Below are 10,799 nucleotides of genomic sequence, written 5' to 3'. Positions count from 1 at the left end.
GCTTCCAACACATCAACTTCAGGGACAAAATGTTTACTTGCTGTCCCACCTATTTTCAGGTGCTATTTTAATAATGTATGGTAGCTATAGAACTGCGTGGTCTGCAGTGGTCTACTACTGTAGCTCAAGTCGATGAAAGATGTTTGTGATAGAGAAGTTTGACAGAGAGACAGTGCATCACTTGTTTAAGTGTCAAACTCAATGTTAGGTGGGCGGTCATAATGTTATGACTGATCGGTGTGAATTCTAACACTCCAGGGGAAACGCCCTTAATTTCAACCATTTATTGTAAGACGAACACGTGCGTCCTATATGGTGCCAATTACGCATCGACTTCTGATTGGTTAATCTGGTAGGCCAATGAGAGCAGCGCCAGGTCAGGCTGAGTGCAGATGTTCCTAATGAAGCCTGATTTTGCTTCAGAGGGCTTAAGTACACCTTACGGTGACGGAAAGTTTGTTGGTGTTTTAGACAAGTCTCTTTCATAATTCTACCATGGCGTTTTCTCTGGTGAGTTTTTAAATTTTTCCTGTTCAGACGCGGAATTTTCTTGTTTTAATTAAAAACAGCTTTAAGGCGACGGTTTTTATTTTTTATTTGTGTTGGGTGTTAGCTCCCAGTTCCTGTGTTTGTGCTGTCGGTCATGTTGTTAACTCGTTTTGCCCCCCGTGTTGACTAGTAGCCATTATTTCTGTTAGTTCTCTTGCATGTGCGCAGTTAATTAATGTACTAAGTCCAATGGCGTTGTTTGCCGTATGGCTGTCTTTCGGCAATTAACTCAATCCCCCCCGGTGTACGGGGAAAGGTATCCAATTAAAGTAAATTTTCCTTATTTCTAGGTAGTCTCATCAATAGCCCTATAATTGAATTTTTGGTTCTTGTTCTTAAGGTCCTGTTATATATCTTAAGCTGTTTAAGTTTTATATTTTCATTAAACGGTGCATATTTCAGGTGTAATGATAAAGATGCCCACTTGGTGGAACCATCCATCCAGATCCTTATTTCTATGAATGAAATATGTCCTTGTTTCTGTCCTTTTTCTTAGAGAGATAATCCCCGAGCCCTTAATCACTGGGATTCAGAGACACCAGCCCTGTCCACATGCAGTAATGCAGACATTTTTCGCAGGATGAACACCATGCTGGGCAACTCTCTGGACCTCACCGGTGTGTGCACCACTCCCAGTACCAAGACCAAGCGGGACTCCTTGATGGGTAGTATGATTGCAGTTAGAGCAGTTTTCTCCACTTTATAAAAGTTGTGTGAAATGGGTTAGCTATAGTTTGGAATGAAACTTTACATGCAGAAGGCTCAGTGCAATTTAAGTAATTGATGCACTACTGTGAGCCCTTGATCTTGTGTGAAATTGATTTGTATATGAATCTGTACCTGGGGCATTAGATATCCAAATGTTGTAAAAGATTAGCTTTCTGGATGTGGATAGTCTTTATAAATGAGTTTAAAAAAAAGTTGTTTAAAGGTCCTTTTGGGTTTAATATGCACAAGTTGCATATGTAATATGGTATGAGAAATATGGCCGGTAAGCACTCTCCCATATCTATCTATCTATATATATATATATATATATATATATATATATATGGGAGAGAGAATATATATATTTTTAACTTGGATTGATGGGTTAGTAAAAAAGAGTACTCTTGAAAAAGAGACTACAAATATTAAACCAGGCTATACCCTCATACACGGCATAACTAGTTGCCTATTTTTGCCTCGTTCAATTTGTTTTCCAATATGCAAATTGCATCATCTAGTGCTGTGTTGGTCATGCAACGTCAAGCAGCCGAGACATGCGCTGATGCTGCTGAATCAGGCCTGGAGCTGCTGGATGGCATCCAGCTCAGAGGGAGCGATGCAGCGCTTCTATCCTTCAGCCTCTGGCTGCCACCTTTCTGTGATTCGCCAGGCATTTCTTCCATCTCCGTTTCTCCCCAGCTTGCAGCTCCCACCTCATTTCCACTGCTTCAGTCCAAGGACAGCAGCCCCAGGGAAGGCTGCACAGATTGTTAGCCTGCAGGAGAATTTGAGAGGAATTTGGTGGTGTCTTGGGGGCCGTGGGCAGATCATTAGCAACAGAGTGTGAGGGCATCGGCACCTCGATCACATGTCGCTGCATGGCATCTGCAGCGACCTCGTGCAGTCCGGCTTGCCAGCTTGCAGATTTATTCTGTGACAGAGCTTAGAGGGAATCAGTGTTTATCAGTAGGGTGTAGAGGCTGCTTTTGAGCTGTGTGTGTTTTTTTTTAATACCTAGCAGCTGATGCAGAGCATACCCAGACTTTGTTTTTTCTTTCACGGTCGTGTTAACAGAGCGTGCGGACTCTGATCTGTGTGCTGTTCGGAGCAGGATGCTTTTCCCCAGCAATGGGCAGGAGTCATCTCGTGCTCTGCCTGATGTCACTGAGCTGGGCCTGGGCCTGCAATCCCTCAGCTTATCTGGTTGGGAGAGGCCATGGAGCAGCCATGAGTCAGAGTCATCAGCCCCAAACAGCAACCCCTCAAGTAAGTAATGTTTAACCTCTTTCCTGTTTTCTGCTTTTCTTGTGCCTTTTTTTAATATTAAAATCTTGACTGTCGCTTTGATTTAATATTTTTTTTCGATATGGTAAATTTAGCACCAGACAATGACACTCCTGTAAACAAGGGCTAGCCTACAATGTGTGCTTGTCATTTATTTTTATTTTTTTTAAAGTTAATGTGTTTTTATATATATATGTATTAGTTTTGCTGTTAAGCTCTTTAGAATAGTGATCAACTGAACTTGTACATTGGTTCAAAACAAGAATTTTAAAGCAAGTGCTATCAGATTCCCTGCCTGCTTAATATTTTGCCTGTTTCTAGTTGTGGTAAAGCACTAAATGAAAAGCTTTTTCTCTGCCTGGCCTTATATTTTACCGTCTATTTTTTTTTAAATGTTTTCATTTATATTCATAAATTGTATTTTATTTACTCCATTGACTTTAATGATCATATTTACATTACCATGAATGCTGTTTTGCAGTGCTAGGGATGTTGGGAAGCCCTTTGGGTCAACTCCTGAACAAGCCTCAAGGTTTGGTTACAAACGAGCCCAATACCGGAGCTTCCGACTTCCTGGAGAAGTTTCCAGCCTTGGCACGCTTGAATTCGCGTTCACTGCTGGGTTCCCATTCCAGCAGCCCTGTGGACTCTGAGACCAGTGGGTTTAGCTCTGGCTCTGATCATTTATCAGATCTGCTGGTGAGTTGAGCATGGCTTTCATGCTTAAAATACAGTTTACCTTTTAATTTGTGTAATCCTGCCAATTTTATTTTTGTGTGTGCAGTCTTCTTTGAGGATCTCCCCCTCAGTGCCCTTCATGCCCAGCATGCCACAAGATCCATTAAAGCTTAGTCTTGGTTCCCGTATGGACCATGACAGTTCTCCTTTGACCCCTCCACCCAGCGCTCCCCCAGGCAGCAGTGTGTCCCGCCGCTGGCCTGGAGCCTCCGTCTGGCCCAACTGGGACCTGCTTGAGACTCCAGATGGCCCATTCAGCATTGAGAGGGAGGCTCGGCTTCACAGACAAGCTGCAGGTATTTCACGTGGTTTACATTTTTATAAAGGCTCGCAATGACTAGTGTAGTCTTGATGTTGCCTAATTTATTGTATTCATTGGCACTCTAGACTGAACTAAAGCTTGTTACTGTCTCACATTCAATCTCTTAGCATGCACTACAATCATGTCTTGTAGGAGGGTTAATGCAACTGCCTTTATATTCCAGCAATTAATGAAGCCACCTTCACATGGAGTGGCCAGCTTCCATCCAGAAATTACAAAAACCCTATTTACTCCTGCAAGGTCTTCCTTGGAGGAGTTCCATGGGACATTACTGAGGGTAAGGTTTTTACCTGTAAAGCATGTGCTAAGGTAATTTTAGTTTTCAATCAGCGTTGTTGTGATAATTTTTTGGTCGTTTTCCCTACAGCTGGCTTGATTAACACATTTAACTGTTACGGCCCTCTGAGTGTGGAGTGGCCTGGTAAGGATGGCAAGCATCCTCGATGCCCTCCTAAAGGTAATATGCCCAAAGGTAATGCAGTGGGTAGGTTATTTAATTCATTCCAGCACTTTAGAGGTGGTTTGCACCAGCAGTTGGGTGAGAGGCACTGGGGTTTTAAATAATTGATTATAGATGATAAATGGCTGAAGTTCATATGTTCACACAGTTGCTCATGGATGCACTTGTCAAACCTGCATGTGGGGTTTGGGCTTGTTTGCTTTTCTTGAGTGCATGAATGCTTTACTTTTATTGCTTGGTATTTTGAGTTTGTTCTCCTGATCAGTGATTGAGTTACACCTGCCTCCAATACTTTGCAGAGTGTAATGTCTGTGCCATGACTACTTGTTTGTTGTAGGTTACGTGTACCTGGTTTTTGAGTCAGAGAAGTCTGTGCGTGGTCTTCTGCAGGCTTGCACTCAGGATCTGCTTCATCCTGAGGGCTACAGCGAGTATTACTTCAAAATGTCCAGCAGAAGGATGCGCTGCAAGGATGTAAGTATTACTACGTTGGGTAAGACCAGTGACTTGTAACAAAGCTAAGTAAGCTTATTAACTCTTTTTCACGTGCTATCCTTTTTTCAGACAGTAATTTGCCACTCTGACCCTTGAATATATGAAGTATATGTATATATGTATATGGCAATCACAATTGCTGTCAGAGTTTGATAAATTAGCAGGGATAAAGAATTTATTGTAAATATTGAGCTATATGCCCAGTAGGTTGGACCCCTGGGGTACGTTCTTCGTACGTCGCGCGACGCATCCGAGATGAACTGATGCATCAAAGATGAGATCATCGTTCTAATTACGATCCGGTTAAGTTGGTTTTTCGAGCACACCTGTTCAAGTATAGCTGGGTTAAGTTGTCTGGGATTATTGTGCCTTCGTGTTGGTATAAAAGGCGATATGCATCGACAGTAGAAATGATCACAAGCCCTTCGATTGGTTGACGAAATGGCAAAAGAGCGGCAAAATTTGTTTTTTGTAACACGTAACACATATATTTTTATATTAAAATTAGTTTCGTCCAATTTTTCATTATAAAAATATATTTTTTAATTATGTATATATAAATATTTATTTGCATATTCATGACAAACCCCTGGAAAATAAATGTTACAAAATAAACATTATACAAGAATTGGTATTAATGATCTTGAAGGCTGTCTCATGCCTAGGGTTTATTATAATAGTCATCATATTTGATGATAAACCTATGAATGTTATAATATTTGATAGTGATTATTGGGGGGGGGGGATCTATGGCAGGGGGGCAAGATACTTTTCTTTTCCCACGTGAGTCAGTCTGCATCAGTTGTGCTCTTTAACCAATCAGATGTCACCTCGCCATTTCAACCAATCATAACCCGGCAGGAGCGTAGGCCAAATCCTGTTTACATGAAATGAACCGGGAGCAGGTTCAAGCTTACAGATATGTTGCTATGACAGCAAATGCAAGTAGCACATCGAAGAACGAAACAATCCAAACTCAGAACAAATTCACAACAATCAAATCCAGCTAACTGAGTTAGCGACATACGAAGAACAGACCCCTGAACATGCCTTTTAGCGTTGCTTTTTAGAGGTAGTCACTGCCCCTAATGTATACCACCACTTCTGTATGTCTTCTAGGTGCAGGTGATCCCTTGGGTGATCTCGGACAGTAACTATGTTCGCTGCCCCTCTCAAAGGCTAGACCCAAGTAACACGGTGTTTGTAGGAGCTCTGCATGGCATGCTCAATGCAGAGGCCCTGGCCAGCATTATGAATGACCTGTTTGGAGGAGTCATGTATGCTGGGATTGACACGGACAAGCACAAGTACCCTATTGGTGAGATTCTTAAATGTTAAGACAGACTAAAGTTTTACTGGAAAATATTGAGGCTTCTTTTAAAGCAGTGCACAACACTTTAGACATGCAAAGTAAACATTGACAGCATGTTGGTCCATTTCAATTTCTTACTTTCAGTAGGACATTGCATTTCAGTGTGGCATGACTGAGGTTACCATTTTTGTTCCATGTAGGAAAGGTGTCATTTTTGCAATAAATTAGTTTTCCATGTTATCTTTCTATTTGCAAAAAAAGACCATTCTCCCACTCCCAACACAATAAACCATCTCCGCAGACATTTTTTATACTAGTATACTTTTACTCTGTAAAAGATGCTACTGGGGCCTGCTTAACAGAATAGCAGAGCTGTGTGCAGCTATAGATGGAGGGTATCTACTTACAGTATGAGGTCACAGAGGGAGAAGACAACTAATTGGTTTGTTTCTACCCTCTTATAGAAATGGAAAGGACAGTTTTTCCTAATGTTTTGTTTAAACATGCACTGTAGACCTTGTAATTTGGTTCTTTGACTTGAGTAAGTTTTGCATAATCCCCCCCCCTTTTGAAAACCTTTCAATGGACACAAGGTCACATTTGTACAATACATGGTATCATGATGCTTGGATAACAATGCTTTGAAAAGATGAAAATGAAATCGTTTCAGTCCTACTTTTGAGCCACTTTAACTGACATTTCCAGTATGTTTGGTACATTGTTCAAGCAGTAGTATGGATGAAAAATACCACAATTTAAATTCAGTGGGTAATGTTGGTGCTTGTTGCTTTCCTAATGTTTTTGTCTTTTTGATAGCAATGACCATAAAATATGGCTTAAAAGACCTGGTGCTTCTTTTCCTTCTCAGGATCTGGTCGAGTAACCTTCAACAACCAACGCAGCTACCTGAAAGCTGTTAGTGCTGCGTTTGTTGAAATAAAGACCCCAAAATTCACAAAAAAGGTACAAAATATAATGGCACTAATTATGACATGTTTATTTTGAAATGACTTACTTATTGTATTCAGTATTTTATGTAACATTTGCATATTTTAGGTTCAGATCGACCCATATCTGGAAGACTCCATGTGTCAGGTGTGCAGCCGTCAACCTGGACCCTTCTTCTGCAGAGACCAGGTAAAAAAAAAAAAAAAGAAATCCAAGCATTTCAAGATAGATGTGCTGTTACATGTGAATGCTGCATGCAAAATAAACTTCAATTTATAATTGGAATGACCAGGAACTGAACACACAACCACTTCTGAATGTTTGGAATGTTTTTATAGTCTGGTAAATTGATTCCATGAAGGTGTGTCCATAAGTTTTTCATAGGTAAAGGGTAAAATCTTTTACTTGTAAGCGCACTAATTTGCTCCCCCACTTACTGCTAGGATTAATTTGTGTGGGGAAACACTGGGATTCATTAGTCTTATAAAGCTTTATATCCGGGTCAGGTCATTAGATGGTTGTTTTTGTAAGTCTACTTTTCAGACCCCAAATCTGGGGAGTTAATAATTTTCAATTCTTACCCCTTAGTGGGTTATACCTTTTTTTTTTTTTAATAAATAAAATCCAAATTGTTGCTGTATTTTCTGGTCAAGTCTTGACTATAGTTACATTTTACAAAGATTAATCATCCATTCTTAACTTTAGACTTAACACTAAGGTCATGACATATTATAAGGGGCCACCCTAGAATATAAGCTAGACTAATGCAGACCTTAAGTTAATTTCTCAAGTTTGTCTTGATTGAGCATTATTTTACATAAGCAAAGCATTTTGTACTGCTTTTAAAACTGCGCTTTAGTAGTTCCCACTGCTGTATGCAAATGTTTATATTAAGTATTAAAAAAAAAATGCATTAAATATTGTTTTTAGGTTGCAACAGAAATAACTAATCAGTTTGAGAACTTTTTTTTTTTTTTTTTTTTTTTGGTAGAACAGTCAAATTAAGTATAAAAATTCAACTTAAAAAATTTGGGGCAGAATTTGATCTTATTCTTTCTCATGTATAGGCCTGCTTCAAGTACTACTGTCGCTCATGCTGGCACTGGCAGCATTCCATGGATATCCTGAGCAACCATCGCCCTCTAATGCGCAACCAGAAGAATAGAGACTCCAGCTAGAGGCCGTGCTTAACATGGCAACATCATGCTCCTGCCTGGAACACCATCAAGCCTCTGGGATAGCTCCAGCGCCAGGTCTGCGGCAGGCATCCCAAACAGTGTGGGTTTGCGCAAGCGCTGTAGAAAGTTCACTTTGGCACTTTTTTTTTTTTTTTTTTTTGGCTTGTTCACTTTGGCACTTTGCACAGTGATATGATGGGTTTGCAGGGCCCCACGTTTTGAAAGTCTCCTGTATTTTTGAGGTGAGGAAAAATGAGGCCATGGTACAGTCTTTTTTTTTTTTTTTTTTTTTTTTTCCCTTGAGTTGGCTTTTTTTTCCCCTTCATGAACAGTCATGCAAGTTTCTTTAACTAATCGAAGCCATACAGTGCCTTTAAATTGGTTTCTCCTTTCTAGCTGCTTTTCCCATTGCAGTTAGCTAGGGTTTTTTACTTTAGAGACACATGCATGAAGCCCAACTTTCATCTTCCAGACATTTTACGCAGTTATTTTTACTAATTTTTACATAAAAACGGTTTTAAGTCAGGACGCAGAAAATTTGAACAAAAATCTACCTATTGGCTTTTTTAATTTTGCTCATTTTTTTCCCTTTCTCCACAATTTTTCTGGAGAGTTTTCTCCCTTGTCCGGCTTTTCGTTCAGTGGAACAAGGGATTTGGGTGTAATGTTATCACCAACCCAGAATTTTTAGTGCATGCCGTCCAGAGGCATTGCTTTTACTGGGTTGTATCAAGTTTTTGGATCAACTCAATCAGAAATGTGAATGGCCATAGATTGCACAGTTTTATTGTTGCACTTTTTAATTTGCACTTTGGAAAAGGGTAGGTTTTTAATCACTTATTTTTGAACATCAGCAGGTATTGCTTATTGGCATGACCTCAGATTACAAACAGCTGCTTATTGAATGTAATACTCTAAACTTCACTTGAATGTACCATTGGAGCCTTAGTAGACCAAATGCAGAGGTCACTTTATTTCCACTCTGGAATATCAAAAATCAAAGATTGTGTTCAGAATACGGACTGTCATTTCTCCACATTTATTCCTTACTGAGCCTCTTGAGCCCAGCTGCTTTCTTTAATTCTACCTCATTGTGGTCTGCTGAGTTTGAGTACTTACAGCTGTGAAGTTCAGTTTTTTTTTTTTGATTGGGCACAATAAAGGTGTTTAAGCATTCACATTGCTTTGTTTGCTTTTTATACATTTTATCCCATGCCTGTTAAAAATGCAGTGCTAATGGTGATTCAGTAATTTGTATAATTTAATGTATTGGCTAATTTGTTTCTCAGTTTAATTTTTAATTTTTTAATTTTATTTTTTTTTTTAAGGAAATGGGTTCCTTGAGGGGTCCAGTTTGGTTGAACTTTCCTTATGTCCTCTAGGTTGTGCTGTTATCCCATCCATTAATAATCCAGTACTGAATGCTGGACTGACTAAATCAGATGGGCCAGGAAAACTTAAAATTTCTGATGTGGCTTCTTGCCTTTTTTTTTTTTTTTTTAAAGAAATTAACCATTTCAAATGCTGGTGCATTACTTGCACTATTGCCAAAGTTCAGAGAAGGCATAGCTGAAGTAATTTGAATTGCTTCCAGCGAAAGAATGGGCTTTGGTTGCTAATCAAGACAGGACTTTCTCTATATTAAACAAGAACCTTGTGCTCATAGATGTATTCTTGATGATCTAATTCTATTTTTAACCTTTCTTTTTTTTTTTTTTTTTTTTTTAAATACAAGAAAAGTTGTGACTTTGGTTGTATCCTGGGAAATTGTCTATGCTAAAGATGAAGGAAAGAGGAAACAAATGTTAATGTGTCCAGATGGTCTTAATTGGATTGCCAAGATGTAGGATTTCTGGACAGAATATTTTGGTCACTTCAAGAGTTGCCAAACCTGAATGTGAAGGGTGGACCTGCCTTATAAACTGGCACCCTAGAGGTGTCCTTTCTTTACAGAAGGAGAATTCTAAGAGGGGCTGATTCTCTGGGCTCAGATGTTGTGGAAAAGTTGAATTGTTGTGACTTATTTTGGAGGATGCTTGTTTCAAGGTTTATGTAAGCTCTACTTTAAAAAAATTAAATTAAATCCCTCTTACCCAGCCCACCTTTAGATCTGAAATGGATACTTCCATATGAACATACTTCCCACACTGCTGTATCATAGATGGATGCATAGAAAAAAAATCCACTTCTTAGCTGAAGTTTTTTTTTTTTTTTTTTTTTTTTTTTTTTGGTCAAACTTCAGTAGTCCTCTTTGGGGCGGGCACCACGACTTGCCTTCTGGTTTTGTGTCCAAATTTGATGTGCAATACTGTAAGACCTTGTATGCTACCTTTTGAAGAATGGAGTGAGGTCTCTGAGCAGCCTGGGGCATGATGTGTTCCTTACTGGTCTATTTCTGGCCAGTAAGAAGTGGTGTGATGGGTCAAGTGGAGTCTCTTTTGGAAAAAAGTGAGAAGATTAGCTGAAAGAAAGAAAGCAGTGGGCTTTGTTCTTTCTCTCTTATATGAGCACCTTTCATTTGGTCATCCCTCACTGTCAATTACATAACCTTGTGCTGCAGTGTCTAAAGCATCAGTGCACTCTTTCTAGTTTGCTGTAGTGCTCGATTTAATGGGTTAGACTTCCACTGTGCCTCAAGGAATAACAATGCAGATGAAAAACTCCATGCTGTTAAGTCAGGGGGTGTGAGAAATTAAAACGGAAGCAAAGCTCAATTGTGGAAATGTCTCTTTGCAATGCCTCCTCCCCTTTCCCTGTGTTTGTAAACTTTAGCACTTCTAGGAAACTATGGGTTATGGGGTTAAA

The 10,799-nt window shown here is 39.5% G+C and overlaps 1 protein-coding gene across 3 annotated transcripts; it reads left to right on the top strand.

The window, feature by feature from the left end:
* Positions 1-413: 413 nt before the first annotated feature.
* Positions 414-8,274, top strand: cpeb1b (cytoplasmic polyadenylation element binding protein 1b). Of its 3 annotated transcripts, none has more exons than XM_053492824.1 (12): positions 414-510; positions 1,046-1,166; positions 2,332-2,523; positions 3,023-3,240; positions 3,326-3,575; positions 3,765-3,878; positions 3,969-4,073; positions 4,399-4,535; positions 5,676-5,874; positions 6,737-6,831; positions 6,925-7,005; positions 7,884-8,274. In XM_053492824.1, exons 1-12 carry the CDS (start codon positions 496-498, stop codon positions 7,992-7,994), a joined length of 1,638 nt encoding a protein of 545 aa, XP_053348799.1. In that variant the 5' UTR covers positions 414-495; the 3' UTR covers positions 7,995-8,274. The 3 variants fall into 3 exon arrangements, with proteins under 3 accessions (XP_053348799.1, XP_053348798.1, XP_053348797.1); XM_053492823.1 differs by having other exon boundaries at positions 1,046-1,214; positions 3,969-4,058; XM_053492822.1 differs by having other exon boundaries at positions 1,046-1,214.
* Positions 8,275-10,799: the final 2,525 nt, after the last annotated feature.

The sequence above is a fragment of the Clarias gariepinus genome, chromosome 3, assembly GCF_024256425.1.
Source record: "Clarias gariepinus isolate MV-2021 ecotype Netherlands chromosome 3, CGAR_prim_01v2, whole genome shotgun sequence".
NCBI lineage: Eukaryota > Metazoa > Chordata > Actinopteri > Siluriformes > Clariidae > Clarias > Clarias gariepinus.
This window is presented reverse-complemented; position numbering and strand designations above follow the sequence as displayed.

Coding starts and splice junctions, on each gene's coding strand:
- cpeb1b (XM_053492822.1), top strand. Junction 3,241..3,325: donor ATCATTTATCAGATCTGCTG/GTGAGTTGAGCA, acceptor TTGTGTGTGCAG/TCTTCTTTGAGGATCTCCCC. Junction 5,875..6,736: donor CAAGCACAAGTACCCTATTG/GTGAGATTCTTA, acceptor TTTCCTTCTCAG/GATCTGGTCGAGTAACCTTC.